Below are 17,272 nucleotides of genomic sequence, written 5' to 3' on the forward strand. Positions count from 1 at the left end.
TCATTGTGTTGCCCCGTTGGTGAATATTCCATGACTCGTCTTTTCAAAAAAAAGTCTTTTCCTGTAGTTAGGCTCCCGGGCCACAACAGATGCCGCATTGAAATCAATATGGTGGCCTTGTGATACTGCGTGTTTGGACAGGCCCGACTTCTTCTCGTCGTTGTTGGCAACATCCCTTTGATGTTCTTTTCGTCGGGTGTTTAGTGACCCTCCAGTCTCCCCGATGTACTCGGCGCAGAGAATGGATTGTACAACAGCATGTTGTGCAAGGGTATTGGTGGGATCTTTCAGGTGACTGAGTAGCTTGTGGAGTGTACCGCTTTGCCGAGTCACGCAACATACGCCGTAAAATATCCGTCAATTTCGGTATGTACGGAAGTGCAACGAAACCCTCTGCTTTGGATGGGTCACCTGTTCGGGCAAGTTGCCCGTCGATCGCGGAGAATCCAGGTGGGGTGGCCATTAATTTTTAAGGCTTTGCGAACCTTTGCCAGTTCCGCCTCGCAGTTGTCGCTAGGAATGCACAAGCGTCGTGCCTGATCTGTTAAGGAACGAACCACACCTCTTTTCTTGCATGTGAGGTGGAGTGATCGAAAATTGAGATACTTGCCGGTACTCGTAGGCTTGTGGTACACTCTCGAGTACAAGACACCATCACCGGAAAACATCTAAAAATGGAAGACAGTTGATCGATTGGAGTTTCATGGTAAACCGAATGCCTGGTTGCGCCTCGTGGAGATGCCAAAAAAATACCTTAACCTGGTTCTTAGTAATGACACAAAAAATGTCGTCAACATATCGCCGCCAGAATCTTGGTGGGTGGTCAACTGTATCTTTTGAACAAACTTGGACGAGTTCGAAACAGTCCATTCTGTATTGCCCACGAGCGGAGAAATAACTTTCGCTACGTACTTCGCAAGTTTGTAGGTTGGAGTACCAACAAACGAAACAATTGGTCGCAGAGGGATGCCTTCCTTGTGGATTTTTGGTAAGCCATAGATGCGCGAGGAGGAGCCGTGCGTACTATGTAGTTGATGGAATATGGCTTCAGAAATGCATCGTCTCTTTGTGTGCAATTTTCCCATAAACTTATTGAGGATGCGTTCCGACATACGTGTTGGATCACGCTTTAAACGCTTGTATATCGAAGTATCCAGTAAGTATCCAGTTTCTTGTCGTAATCTGGACAGTTCATGATGACAGTACAGTTGCCTTTGTCTGCGGGTAAGATCTAGATATGTTTATTTAAACTCAAACTTTGGATCGCTTGGTGCTCGGTGTTACTGAGGTTGCTGTGACCCATTCTGTGTGTGCGAAGGCAGTTTGCAAGTTTGCCTTGAAAGATTGTTTTTATGTGCGCTGGTTGCTGCCGAATTCCTTACTCGACTGCAACAATTTGTTCTTTCGGTACCACCCAGAGTGCAGTAGCAAAATTAAGACCAAGTTGCAAAACTTTGGTTTCATCAACCGTTGGTTGGTAATTAGACAAGTTCATGACCCAGTTATGCATACTCAGTCTTTCCACTTCATGCCTTCGTCTGTCGCACATTTTACAATCACTTATCGCACGAATGTAACGTGTATGAACTCCTACGTTGATGTGATCTAATATAGTCGCTCCAACGACGCGAATAGGTCCGCCCTTTCCAATCAAGGCAACCGTATTGATTTCAATGCGGCGTCTGACTACAGGAAAAGACTTTGTCTTGAGTCATGGAATTTTCACCAACGGGGCATCACAATGAACATCAAAACAGACACGATGCTTCAGCGTCCTACAGAAACGTTGGAATAACATACATTTGCCAGAAGAACTCTATAAATTTGATACTATGCCTGGCAGCAATAGCTTATTTAAAACAATACCAGACTTAAATGTTTTTCAAAAAGTATAACGGTTTATCACCAAATTGAGTGTCAGAAGAAAGCGCAACTGATCAAACTTTCAGGATTGCTCTAATTCCGAAAATTTTTTGATTTCATGGAAAGATTGATCGGGGCGGGTACATTATAAAACATAACAGCAGCCCACGAAGAAAATTAGTGCACAATGTTCTTTTATAAGTTTATGAAGAAAACAAAATCGTGGTAACAACCTTTTGATGTTTTACATTTCGTCAACTAAACATTGTTACTGTTTGTATGACTAATCTCAAAATAATTAGGAAAACTCTGGGACCTTCGCTGAACCCCTGAATCGAGGTTGGTAAAACCCGGGGTATTCGAACAAACCCAGGTTAAGAACCACTGCATTAGGACCATGGCCGTTCCGGACCAAAAGAATGATTAAACATATTTAAGCAACAGTGGTATTTTTCACTGATGTCTGTAGTTGGTCATGAAGATAAGAGTTTCTTCCAAATACTATATTTATGGAATGATATCCATTTCAGGATACTTCGGACAGTAGTGTTATTAAATCTACATTTATCTGTGATATAAATCAACACTCCAAGAAACCTGCAACGTCAAATATATCGCAGAAAGTCGTTTGGTTCAATGATTGCGAGCTCATAAAGCTTTGTTTTGAACTATTGGTGATAGTCACTATGTATGTTTATGTTTTCTATGTGTGCAGAAATTTCCAATTTTAATGGACGTTCAGACAACAAGAAAAAGTTACAAAAGCGGTTACAACTCCACAATTTACATCAAGAAAGGCTTGTTTAGCACAAAAGGGTATATTGCTTCAAATCAAACTCAAATCCAACTTAGAAATGAACAAAAAATTTATATTACTACATCGGCACCAAAACCTTAATACGGTATGCGCGGTATTGGTATTCATCCAATACTTGCGCGCTATCGAAGCGAATGCCAATACCTCTTCTAACGAGTAAAACTTGTACTAAGCTGTCGTTTCTGCCATAACATTATGCAAAGCGTCGCTCAATTCTTAAGTCAGTCGGCATTGCAACACAATTTCCTCGTCCCTATAGGTTTGCTGTATGTCTGCGACAATACAAAAGACGACCCGACGGCACATGATCGGTGTGATTTAGTGCTATGAATTTGTGTAATGTGGTTAAAGCGTTTGATGGAAACTTGCGCAACACCATGTGAACGGCTGGAACCAGCAACCAGCAACACAGCTTGAGTTCTTTAACGTAAAGACCAACAATTAGCTTACTACTGTATAAAAAAAAACTGTTGATCTAAACACAATTGGCTGATGTGTCTATGGTTCTTATCAAAAGATGCAACAAAATATTTTTGGTAAAAAGTCTTCAGTGAAGCACATTGTGCTTCTGTACAGAGGTTCGGTCCGCAAGCGAAACATCAAGTAAACGGCATCACTAGTTACAACTGAGATGCAAGTCTCTACACGATGAGCGGAGACTGGCGACCGCACCAGGCAGCAAAGAGGGAAGTGCTGGTAAAATAAAGTTAAATAAACCCAGAATGCTTGGAAAACAAGAAACAGCCAAACATATTGTGAACCTTGCATTAGTTCAGCATCCATAAAAATAAAATATTATGTTCATGTATCAGAAAACATAATTGTCAAATTTTCTTTTGCTGCAATGACAGTAAGCAAAACATTTTGCTGCAAAATTAACAAAGATCGTATTGTGGTAAAATTACCAAGTAAAAGTTTGATTTCACACCTAGATTGTTAAATTTTCTATAATTCAAATAACATATCACATGTTACATGTGGATATAACTGTTATACTTAGGTATTCCAGTTAAGAAATTGCCACATAAACAACAGGGTTATAATAAAGTGAATTATTCAATTTCGTTACTGCGTCATACAATTAAATATAATGCAGACTATTCAAAATGTGCTCGTGCTGTTCGATAAACTATTTCAAAGATACATAGTCACCAAAGTAAAATAAACATAACTTACCACTCGCAAATATTGGCTCTTTGAACGCATTATAATTACCACAAAAGCTCACCACTCTCCTTCTTGGCCAACACAGAGAAACTGAACCATGAACAAATAGAAGGGCAGATCAGGTCTTACTTTTGCACTTGGTAAGCGCAGGTAGTGTCCTGTCAACAAATATATGTGAGATTAGGATTGCTTGGCGTTAGTTTAGGGTCTTTAACGAACTGCCATAAGCATCCAGTTGACAAATACAAGTGAAATTAAGGTTTCACATTTCCTCCATAAAATAATACTGTGGTTAAAAATATCACATTCAGTGCATCACCCACCACGCTTTGAATATTAAGGGAACTTTAAGCAAAGTGCCACGTACTTTGAGCAAGTTTGGCAAAGTTTTGATTTCTGACGTGAATCAAGCCAACGCAGTGACTTGTACACGGGTAATTATAAATACTTGAAGACATTTAAAGTTCAAGTAATCAGCGGCAACGAATTTCGGAGAAAGGGAAACAACAGTTGCTAATTTTACGACCGGAAAATCGAACGAAACGTACTGAACGTTTGTTATGGAGCATTTTCAGCTTGATTGTCGGATGCCGCTTATTAACAGAAAACGGCAAATAGATGAAAAACGAAAAGTTTTTAGACTTGAGGTTTAAAGCAGACAAAATTGCAAAGGACAACTTTTGTTAGGAAAGTCTTTCTTTTTCAGCGGCCTATAAAATTTGCAGAAAGTTCAACTAATATGAGCAATGTTAACCAGGGAGTCGTACCGCTTGTCATATGGGTTCAGGTTCGGTTCGGGTTCACTTCTTTTTGTTTTTAAGGGTTCGGGTTCGGTTCAGGTTTTCAAAAATGTATATTTGCGGGTTCGGGTTTTGTTCCGGTTCGGGCAAATTATCCGGTCCGACCGGTTTGCGGTTTTTAAACCGGTTCAATTTTTTTTCGTTTTAATTTAATTCTACCCATCATCTACCTGGCCTCATCAAACTCCAAAAGAATTTTGCCCGTGCACTGTTATTTTTGACACGCCCTATAAGCGTTATCTCGCGTATTCTTCAGTGCACTGTTATGAAAAAAATCACAAAATACAAAACAGGCTGCATTTTATACTGGTTTAGTTCCGGTTCGGGTCCAGCGCCAAACAAAATATGGGGTTCAACTCCGGTTCGGGTTTTTAGAAAATCGTAATTAGCGGTTCGGGTTCGGTTCGGGTTTAATGAAATTAACCGCTCAAACCGGTTCGCGGGTTCGGGTTCAGTTCCGGTTAGTTCCATTTTGTTAAACAACCATTTTTTTTAACCTAGCTTCGAAATGGACATGATTGATATACTGCGTGATTAGTTTCAAAACGTTGGTATAACAGGCTGAATTCCAAACCCGTGTGCTTTCAATGTGGATGCACGTTTCACATTCGAAAAAATGTTGGACGGAGCATCACCTCGAATCAGACACACATCTTTAGAGATTAGTTGCATGTGATGTACAACAAAAGTTGGAACAAGCTCGAGATGACATGTGTGTCGTAGGTAGACGAGACGTGCCATTGAGGAAAGGCTCCACCTCTTTCACATCCAGGCTAAACGAAGAGGGGCTGCACAACGAAAAGCACCGATCCAGAGTTCTACACCTCCAGGTGCTGCCAGCTCAATACATCTCGAGTGCAGCCACACTCAACACAAAGGGGTCCAAAGTGGAAAAACAAGGTAATACATCTCCGGTGCGCCTGCCTCAACACCACGGGAACCAGAGTGATCCATATCAGGTGCGTTTAACCCAACACCACAGAGAACAAAAGGATGCACTTAATGAGTGCATATTTCAACACCACGGGGCCAGGTTGATACATCTCAGAAGGCTGCACCGCATGAGCGCCATCCACAATAACAAGGGAACCAGCAGGTTACATCTCGTGAGTGCCATCTCAACCACACGTGGACCTGAAGACTGCTTTTGATAAGCGTCCACTTCAACAACATGGGATCAGAAGGCAGCATCTGATAAACGCCCACCAAAAAAACATGGGGACCAGAAGTCTGCATCGCATCAGCACACACATCAACAACACGGGGACCAGAAAGCTGCATCTCATCAGTGCCCACCTCAATGAAACTGGGAACCAGATGGCTACATCTCATCAGTGCTCACCTCAACAACATAGGACCACAAGGTTGTACCACATGAGCGCCCACCTCAACACCACAGAAGCTAGAATATTGCATCTCATGGATCGCCTGCTTTAACAACACGGGGACTAGAAGGTAACATCTCATGAACGCCCATCTCAACGCCCTATTAACAAGAAGGCTGCACCTCATGAGTGCGCTCCTTAACAACGCGCTGACCAGAGGGCTGCTTCTCAACATGGGGACCAGAAGACTGCATCCCATAAGCGCCCACCTCAACCCAAATTGGCTCAAAAGCCATAGGGACCAGAAGTATGCATCTCATGAGCGCCCTCATCAACATCACGATGCCAGAAGGCTGCATCTCATGAACGCACATCTCAACGTCCTAGTAACAAGAAGGTTGCATCTTATGAGCGCGCTCCTTAACAACGCGGGGACCAGACGGCAGCATCTCATCAACGCATACCTTGTCAACATGGGGTCCAGAAGAATGCATCTCATAAGCGTCCACCTCAACGCCATAGGGACCAGACGGCAGCACCTCATGAGCACCCTCTTCAACAACACGCCCAGGTCCACAACACGGGGACCAGAAGGCTGCATCTCATGAACGCCCATCTCTACAACAAAGGGACAAAAGTGGTACCCACCTTAACAACATGGGAACAGAAGGTTGTACCACATAAGCGCCCACTAAAACCCCACAGGGACCAGAAGACTGCATCTCAACACCACAGGGACAAGAAGGCTGCATCTCATCAGCGCCCACCTCAACAAAACGGGAACCAGAAGGCTGCATCTCATCAGTGCCCACTCTCAACAAAACGGGAACCAGAATGTTGCATCTCATCAGTGCCCACCTCAATGAAGCTGGGACCAGAAAGCTGCATCTCATCAGTTCCCACTCTCAACAAAACGGGAACCAGAATGTTGCATCTCATCAGTGCCCACCCTCAACAAAACGGGAACCAGAATGTTGCATCTCATCCGTGCCCACCCTCAACAAAACGGGAACCAGAATGTTGCATCTCATCAGTGCCCACCTCAATGAAGCTGGGACCAGAAAGCTGCATCTCATCAGTGCCCACCTCAATGAAACTGGGACCAGAAGGCTGATTTTCATGATCGCCCCCTCAACAAAATGAGAAACAGAAGGCTGCACCACATTAGCGACTACCTCAACACCACAGAGACCAGAAAGCTGCATCTCATCAGAAAGAAATGAGTTATTGAACTAACCACCGCCAAATATGAAAGCAAAATGGAATCTTGAGCAGTAAAAGCAAAGCAATAAAATGTTTGCGAAACCTCGCGTTCTTTACAGTTGTTCAAATTTTGCTTATGTAGCAAATTACACCTTAAAACAAAATTCTTTCAATTCCACAAATAGTGGTAAGCACATTTTTTTTTTTTGTGTTTTAAACGTACTGACACAAAGCTCACCTCTCTTGTGCTCGACCAATCTAATACAACAGGATCATGAAGAAGAAAAAGGGCAAACATGTCTTGCTGTCGCACTTGGTAAGCGCAGGTAATGTCCTTTTACCAAATATAAGTGGTGAGAAACGTATTATGGAATATCAGTTTGTGTAAAGTCATGCCTGCAACCCGCAAGTGACCGTTACTATTTGCGGTTTGGTGGCGCAAGGTAATGCAGACGTCCGAAAGAAAAATGACAAATAGTACACATTGTATGACAACACTAAACACGGACATATATCATTATATATAGAGTTATTCTGTCTGGCGCATTACAATAAAAATAAGGCATCCTGGTTAACAAGGAAGTGAAGGACATTGCGACGTGGAGTTTAAGATAGGGCGTGTGCAATCCCACCACAGGTTAGACTTTTCTAGCATATGCCTTGCCTTATGTGGGAATGCTTGGCAACCGGCTGTATCGTCTGCAGTACTATGACTTATTCACATCGCTACTTCCCTGGCGCAGTTTATACAGTGATTGTTTTCTGCAAGTGGAACTCACGAGTCCCCAAGCATGTGCTTGTGCAAATTTGTAACGGTGCTAATTGGATTAAGCCACAAGAAAAAAGTCGTATTTTTTAACATCTCAAAATGACAAATATTACTACAATTAAGTTGCTTTAGAATCGATGTTTATAACTTAAAGCTTATTAAAGTCACTTCCTTTACAAAACACCGGTTACCAAAAACTGTTACCAAGTAAAAACCTGTGTTGCGGCACGGCTGCATAAAATCGCTCTATACTAAAAATCGTAAGTCTAGTTGGCGTGTGTGAGGTGTTAACCAGCAGTAAAGCGTGTTTGCAACGGTCTGTTGTGAAATAAATTAAATAGTTTTGCCATTAACATCAGTACCTCGATACTTTGGCCCTCATCTAACACAGTGCGTCTGCATTCGAGTGCTTCGCTTCCAGCCTTCGTCTCATCTCGTATGGCGCCAGGTGTCACACCAGAGCAAATCTTGGCTGCGAAGTTTCTAAGATCGTCCAACTAGCCCCGAAATGGCAGTCTGCACAAAAAGTAGTGTTAGTTACTGAACATACCACCCCAAAACATAGAACACCACATGGAATATAGAGCAATGTAAACAAAGCAACAAAACTTTTGCGAAGTCTCGCGTTCTTTGCTGTTGTTTTTGTAGGAATTTACACTAAAAACAAATTTTCTCCAGTGCCACAAAAAGCAGCAAACACATTTTTATTGTTGTTTGTGTTACTAACGTAATGGTACAAACCTCACCTCTCTGGTGCTCGTCTAATCCAATACAACCGGGGCATGGAGAGTTACAAGGGCAGATCAGGTCTTGCTGTCGCACTTGGTAAATGCAGGTAATGTCCTGTCAAAACATATAAGTGGTTAGAAACGTGTGTTGGAATGCCAGTTGTGTAAAGTCATGCCTGAAACCCGCAAGTGACCGTTACTAGTTGCGGTTTGGCGAGTGCAAGATAATGCAGACGACCAACAGAAAAAATGACAAATAGTACAAATTGTATCACAACACTAAATGCGGACATATAACATTATACATAGAGTTGTTCTGTCTGGCACATTGCAATAGAAAAACAAGGCATGCTGGTTGAACGTCAAGGACATTGCGACGTAGAGTTTGAGATAAGGCGTGTGCAATCCCACCACAAATCCCCGGCACGGCTACAAAAAATCTCTCTAAACCAAAAATCTTACATCTAGTTGGCGTGTGTGAGTTGTCATCCAGCAGTAAAGCGTTTTTGCAACGGTCTGTTGTGGAAAACACGAAATAGTTTTGCCATTAACATCACTACCTCAACACTTTGTGCTTCATCCAACACAGTGCGTCTGCATTCGAGTGCTTCGCTTCCGGCCTTCGTCTCATCTCGTATGCCGCCAGGTGTCACACCAGAGCAATCATAGACTGTGACTCTCCTAAGATCGTCCAACTGGCCCCTAAGAGTCGGTCTGTACAAAAAATAGTGTTAGTTACTGAACGTACCACCGTCAAATATGGAACACTACAGGGATTATAAAGGAATATAAGCAAAGCAATAAAAGTTTTGCAAAACCTTGCGTTCTTGCAGTTGCTCAAATGTTGCTTTTGTAAAAAATTACACCAAAAAATAAAAAAGCCACAAAAACCGGTAACTACATTTCCATTGTGTGTGTGTTAAACGTATGGACACAAAGCTCACCTTTTTTGTGCTCGATCAATCCAACACAACTGGACCAAGGAGAGGTCGAGGGTGAGATCAGGTCTTATATTTTCCATGTGTGAGTGCAAGTTATTAAACATGTCGCAAATTAGAACAACAAATATATAATTACAAAGCATCCAATTCAAACTAATTTACCGTATTTACAAATTTAAGTTTTCTATTAAATCAGTTAAGAATAAGATTAACATTAACCAAAGATAAACACTAGCAGTTGTAAGGGGTGGTGCAAAACCAACACTAAAAATTTTGCTACAAACACTTTTGGTTGCGCCCGACACATTGACATTATATCTCCAAGTGCAAATATAATAACAGATGCTTTGATGGCAGTTGATGGCAAATTCTAGACTAAACAAATTATTTGCTACAACAGACGGGTAGAGCCCAGGCTGTGTGTTGAAATAAAAAAAAAGGCAACAAAAAATACTGCAATCTATTTATCAGAAGATAAGCAACACAAAAGCTCACCACTCTTCTTCTTGACCAACACAAAAAAACTGGAGAAGTAGAAGGGTCTTGCTGTCGCAGGTGGTAAGCGCAGGTAATGTCCTTTTAACAAATATAAGTGGTGAAAAACGTGTGTTTGAATGTCGGTTGTGTAAAGTCATGCCTGAACCCACAAGTGACCGTTTCCAATTGCTGACTGGCGGGTGCAAGACAATGCAAACGCCCAACAAACCTTCCATGACAGTGCGATGGCCAAACCGTCGACAAAATCTAGCGACAATTCATGGCGGTTTCAGTGACACTTAACTGTTTTACGAGGCAAAATCGAAATAGGTCGATACGTACGTGGGTACAAACAATAAATTTGCCAGAAGAGCGTTACTGAGGTTAATCAGTTGAAGTGTTGTCACTTGATATCAAGTTAAACAACAAATGTACATGCCAAACCCAAACACGTAAAACAAGTGTTGCTTCTTTGCAAACAAATAAAACAAATATTTCTTGACTCTTTGACACATTACAAGCAGGAATCGCGTGCACGTGTTACTGGGATTTTTGGGAGTTTGTCTGAGCAGTTGAGATTGAGAAGCAATATCAACTTTGTCAAACCCAATAAGCTCTGCAACCAATATCAAATACCGGGATTGTCTATCTATTTCGCCACCCTAGCGGTAAAGTGGTCCACAAACCAACGAACGGACATGACAGAGCTCAAAGAAACCTAAAATGACGAGTTTAAATAAAATAAAAGCAGTAAACCATCCGTTTTGTCAAGACAGCTTGTCAGATAAGCCGAAAATAAAGCTAATGCGCGATTAACAGGATAGGAGCGCCTACCAAACCAATCAGCGTATGCTTCCGGGCAAAGAATGCTTACATTCTAAAGGGTGCCTACATTTTTCAAGGTGTTGTGCATTACAGATGTTTCTACCAGCACACGATTGTAATTGTAAATTGCTTGCGGTTTGAAAAAAACGCAATAATTTTAAATTTCCTTTCAAACAAAACGATTGCTTCAGTTGCGAAGAATTTAGCTTTCAACACTCACAAATTTCGCCATTAACTTTACATATATACAGCAAACAGTCGTGTGGTAGCCAAGCGAGAAGCGTCATTATATTTTTCATCTTGTATTTATTGCTGTAAATTTGAAAATCGCTTTTGGCAGTCCAATAACATAACTATTACGCTTATCACAGCGGCATATTGGACTGTCATAACCGAAGAAAATTAAATGTATTCAAACTATAAAGAAAATGCGCAAGCAATCTTATCCCATACAAAGTTACCGGCGGTTTCCTATAATTTCCGGTGCTGCCAAATGCATCACATGTGTAAGTAGATTTATAGAAATTGAGTTGGGTCGTATAAGTCATCATGTTGAAATGTCAAACAATTATTAAGAGTTCTGTCACACGCGTTTACACCAAAGCAAGATAAGCAGAAAAACAAGCATCCGTCTCCACGTATTTATTATCCAGGGGTCACCAAACTACGGCCCGCGGGCCGGATCCGAATTACTCTACTCCTTACGAAACTTTTTCTGACGCGAAATATAAAATAATATTACCTAGTTTCATAGGATTACAACGCCCAGGATTGATCCAAAGCAAGTTTGTTACGTCACAAACAAGACTAGAAGTGGCAATTGTGCGCAAACAAGTGCCTTTTTTACTACTTGTGACGTAATACACAAGCATTTTTAGCAAGATGAGACTAACTATGCAGTTTAAAAATCACATTACCAAATTTTAAATGGGATTGTAGAAAGACCATATCTTACGCCCCTATAAAAATCGCCTGGTGGGCTAAGTTTGGAAAGACGGCGCTAGGGCATGTAAACTACGCGGCCCGCGCGAACTATTATCAAACTTATCGGGCCCGCAGTGAAAAAAGTTTGGTGACCCCTGTATTAGACTCGCACCGCACTTGAACTGCGCTTTTCGTTGCACAGTTTATGCCAACAAGCACCTAGATTCCCCCACGCTTGCTGCAAATCGTTGTTATGTTAACGATCTCAAAATTTTGCCAAAAAACACAAAATGCCTCAAAAATCAATCTTACGAAGTATTTAATAGGTTAGTTTATTTTCCACAAACTTAAAAAAGTTTAAGGTTCGTAAATTGAGCAAAACCTGGCACAAATTGGCAATAGCAGTAGTAAACTTAGACACAAATAGTACACATTCCCTTACACCACTCCTCATTGCAACATCACAATTACCAAGCATAACAATACCGTTTGCAATCATCGATAATAACCATATGACAGTGAAGAAAAATGACAGATTGCATGACCACGCTAAACACGGACATATAACACAAATAATTACTGGAAACCGAACAAAGTTCTATAGCACACATAAGTACTAACGTTAAAAAAAACTCACTTTACATCTGGTCTGTTCCACGATTCCTTCCCTCGGCCAAGTTTGCTTCTTTAGTCGACATCAAGCACTTGAAGCCAAATTTATAGCAAACTGCAAACCGCCATTTTGTTTCTCGCGCCACGACTGGGAGCTGAACATTGCCTTTTTCCCACCTTTAAAAACACGCTTCCTCCACGACCGTGCGGCAAATCCTTGTGTAAAATCAAAGTTATTACCAAATGTAGAGAACACCTTGTTCAACACGTTGAATGCCAGATGTAAAATATGCGGTGAAACAACAGTGTTGTCTTCGCTATTGTCAAAATTTGGACTTAACACATATTTCAAGTCCTTCATAACTCTAGGACGGTTTCTCTAAATGTGGTGGCATTCATAGTGTATATTCAATTCAATGGTTTATTTGTCACGAGACATTGCACAACGAGAGAAAAAAAACGAAATTGCACAACAAAAGTATCTGCGTGACGGGTCAATGAAAGGCCAATCATTGGCCGCCAAGTCATTGACCTACTATTGTTTATTCAGTAGCATAGTGTATACATTATAGAGATTCAAGCTTGAAATCGGGATGTTTTCGAACACGCAGGCAAATTAAGCGAATCATCGGATTTAAGTGTTTTTGCTTGTTTGGGTCCATTTTCCACATAATTGGCATGGTGTCTCTTAAACCTAGCAACCCACATTACAATCAATTATAGTGATTGTATTCCCTTATTCGTACTGTAAAGCGCTACATTAACAGGCGAGACTTGTAAGACAGGGCGTGAGGCAAGCCTAAGTGTCAACAATTTGCGGCAAATGTTAATCAAAAAAAATCGCATTTAAACACAACAATCATGGAGTCGCCCACATCTGCATTTGGAACCTGGAATGCGAGTTGGATTTGGTGAAAAGCAATTCCATAAAAGCAGCATAGCGCTTAAGAAAAATTGGATCCTGGTTTGGAAAACCGAATGCAAAACGTCAAACACATTCATTCAGGCTCATAAAGGAAGTTGGGCTAATTAAGGCAACCCGATGCCGTGATACGTCACAGCAACTAAGAGTTGGCCTTCGCTAGAAAACACAGCGACACTTTGCATTGAGTTTCCACGCTGAATCATGTCGCATTATTTCACGAAGCTGGTGAAAGCAGCAACGTTTGAGTCGTAAGTTTGAAATCTGTTTTTGTGTCGCTATTTAGCATTTTGTGCTTTGTGGGCAAATTTTAATATCTCCCAGTCACAACCCGAAACACAACAAACATGAAACACCTATGGTGCGCATTACACAAAAAATCTGCAGCACGTTTACACTTCACAATTTTACTTTTACTTTTTTAAGAAAATTTAACTTCTATTTTTCTAGAGCAGTGTTTACAGCCTTTCTAGTAACGGACTCCAATCTTTGTATTATCAATTGTGATCCCTTTACACCTATAACAAGTGTGGTAAAAGAGAGAAATAAAAATAAACCGAGTTTGCATTAATTGCTCAGTAATTTGAGAAACTTGACAAACTTAAACTATACGATTGAACCAACCTTTCAAAGCAGTGCACAAGTTTAATTTAACCATTTTGGATCCATTAAGAATATTGAAACAGATTTACATAAGTAGTGTTGTGGGCGCAATCTTTTCAGCTGAGAAACATGAAAAATATTTTATTGTATTAATTGGTACATGACAGTACAGAAACACTACAATAGCGCCACATAATGGAAAACGGCTGCAAAATCTTCGCGGTTAAATATACGCCATTGTAAGAATATGTAAGATAAATAGGGGACAATAATAAAAGACGCAGCTGCCGCATCCTTAAGATTATATTTACAAATAACACGTGGCAGAGAAGTTTTGGATCTCATTAAAAAAGCGAGGGGCGCGAAGGGCAACGCGACAAGGTGTGACAACATGTGTGGACGAAAAAGAAGATGTGGTTATGAAATAAGCGCATCAGATATTTCTCTTCCTTCAGAAACCCACTTGTCATCCAGCAAGCCTGAAACTGGCCACTTTAACTTCCTTAAAAAAAACTTTCCACTGTAAACAACCCTAATCAATCCGAGCCGAATTTTCTATCAGGAAACGCGTCATCTCTATTAATCGAGAGCGAGTGTATGAGTGAGTCGGCGATTGTTTGGGAATTCGCAAACTTTCGATGTGGAGTCATGAATCGATTTCAGTCCTCTAGACCTGATATATTAATAGATGTAGTTCCCCTGCGTGCTGCAAGGCAATGCATTATTTCAATTCACCAAAACAACAACATGATTCAAAACGTAGCGTGGCACGGAAGTTTAACGCTTTTTTTTAAAGCGGGGCAATAGCTAAAAACTTTAAACGGGTCTGAAAGTTGACTTGAACCTGAATTATAAAGAAAACACAAGGTCCGAATTGCCTCTCCCATCAAATTAGTAAATATACGACACAAATGACCTCGAGTGTGAAGTCAAGCCCGAATCAAGCTCGAACTTTAACTCAGACGGCATAACTCAGGCGCAAAAGAATGACGTCACCAAACTAAAAAACGACAATGTAGTTGAAACATTATGCACGAATTTGTTCATAAGTTTAATGAGAAAAATATAACGGCCTAAACAGACTTTAGCATGTCACCTTTAAGTCTATTTGGGCCGTTATTTTTCTCATTAAGATGTAGTTACCCCTGAAAAATTTAAACTACCTATTTTGGTGTATTTATCCACAGGTTAAGAACTAATCAACAACAAGACAACAAGTAGAAACTTCTTTCGGGTTGGATTTAAAACCTAAAACATCCGACTTACATCAGGCGTTACGTTCCAACTGTGTTACACAGACTTGGTGGCGTTCTGTACAGAAAGTCGAATCACCGACTGACAACGTTTGATTTATAGTTTTACATATTTACCCTGTAGAGTTCATATCGTCCAACTATAATGTTTTTTACACAAGATGTAGGAAGTTTTAAAACACCATGTAGAATTGTAAATAGAAGCGGGATAAAGTGGACTTCTTAATTTTCCTGGCCGTGTTAATTTTGCAAGTCCTTTTGTAGCGTACATTTGTAGTAAAACGAAGGATATAAGTTCCATGCAATTAAAGTTGGAGTTTAGCTGATTGATTGTTAACCACTGGGCAATGATGGGAGAATTGAATTATCGACAAATACAGTTTCGAGGTTGTCCTGCGTTCGGTCGTTTCTACAAAAACACTAGCAAAATTTGTGAAAAGTATTAAATCAATGGACACTAACAAGGACAAGTGAACTGAAGTCACTGCACTCACTGATCGAGCTCCTTCAGCTCACACGGCAAACTCGGCGAACTTGCTAAACTGCACTTTGTCTCCACCAAGCAGAAAAACTTGTATGCAAATGAAGCAACAGCTCGTGATTTCAAAATTCTACACCGTTTTGTATCACGAATCACGCTCATGTGAAAAGGCTGTTTTGTCATAGGGGCTGACTTCACGTAATTTAAACACAAAACAAATTTAACAAATTATTTAGGGTGTTAACGAAGTGGAACCAAAAGATGTATCGCTAACAATCATATTGAACATTTCAGGTGGTATTACTGAAATTTGTTCCAGTTGACTGCACGAAACTTAGTACACAAGGGTTTTTTCAATGCAGAACAAGTTAATGCCAAAAAGCGAAAGGGCAAATGATAAACTAACTGACAAAAAACAACCTTAGAGCAATTTTAAGTTAAAAGATATTGAGACTGACAAAAGAAGTTGAACAGAACAGTTATTTGTCACCCGAAGGAAATTGCATCGCGTTTGTAAACACTATAGGATAACTAACGACACCCTTTATGCGACTAAAGTGTATATAAATGGGTGCAATTGATGTGGCCTTCATATCACTGGTGATGGCATGAGCATTTGCCGAAACGTTTGAACAATAAAGCATGTCGCTTTTTTTCGTCTATTATGGCCGTTATTTTCACCATTAAACTTATGAACGGACCCGTATATAGTGTTCCTAACGACACCCTGATTTTGAAAAGTCTATTTTGTTTCACTTTTAGTTGGTCACTTAAAACATTTTGTATATTGTGTATTACTATTAAGTGCAAGTACTTTTGCTACACTTTGTTGCTAAGTTATGTAAGGTTTTTGATGCACGTGCTGTATTATTATAGTACAAAAATAGTAAAAATTAATAAAAGTTTTTAATATTTCTAATTCTCAACTCGTTAACTTACTTGTGTTTTGCAGAAACAGCTTCAGGATGTCCCTTAAGTTAACTTTTGTTCCGAGTTTCTTGTTGTTTAAATCCATGTTGTGGCCCCCAAACTTGTTTTGGTCCACACGTAACTAGCAGGTCGTAGGAGATTCAGGCCGTTTTGAATTGTTTTATTCTTTGCCACATGTCATATATGCAAATTTAAATCACGACCACACAATCACACAAAACGGGTTTCCAAAATATGTGACCTTAAAAGTCAATGTATACATTTACATTTCGTCCAACCACGTTACACAACTATACAGACCAATCAGAAGTACAGTGTAAAGCGCTACCGAACTGCCGAACAGAAAAAGAGGCTGATTACGCGCACGCTTTTTGCACGAGGCGAAACACGCTAAGGGCAAGAAACCAAAATGTTTGTAAACACATGCAACAATGTCCGTAACATTCCGGCCCCCAATGCTGACAAATCAACAAAGTATTTTACAACATACAAGGACAGTGTTGGCACTCGCAATAAACACAATTTTTGCGGCAACAATCGAGACAAACATTGTAGTTTGTGGTCGACATTACCACCGATAGACCAAAGCCACAGCGCGACAAAACAACTCAGCTCAAGGGCGAACGCAATAA

The 17,272-nt window shown here is 40.6% G+C and overlaps 1 protein-coding gene and 1 long non-coding RNA gene across 2 annotated transcripts; both read right to left on the minus strand.

Annotated features, from left to right (window-relative positions):
- Window positions 1-407: 407 nt before the first annotated feature.
- Window positions 408-870, minus strand: LOC145223752 (uncharacterized). Its single transcript, XM_080090144.1, has 2 exons — window positions 754-870; window positions 408-668 (listed from the first exon to the last, which is right to left on the minus strand). Exons 1-2 carry the CDS (start codon window positions 868-870, stop codon window positions 408-410), a joined length of 378 nt encoding a protein of 125 aa, XP_079946270.1.
- Window positions 871-12,491: 11,621 nt separating this feature from the next.
- LOC145224746 (uncharacterized) lies at window positions 12,492-17,048 on the minus strand. The gene is made up of 2 exons (XR_013859737.1): window positions 16,650-17,048; window positions 12,492-12,667 (listed from the first exon to the last, which is right to left on the minus strand). It is a non-coding gene; the product is annotated as an uncharacterized LOC145224746 (long non-coding RNA).
- Window positions 17,049-17,272: the final 224 nt, after the last annotated feature.

Source organism: Phallusia mammillata, chromosome 4 (genome assembly GCF_965637545.1).
Source record: "Phallusia mammillata chromosome 4, kaPhaMamm4.hap1.1, whole genome shotgun sequence".
Lineage (NCBI taxonomy): Eukaryota > Metazoa > Chordata > Ascidiacea > Phlebobranchia > Ascidiidae > Phallusia > Phallusia mammillata.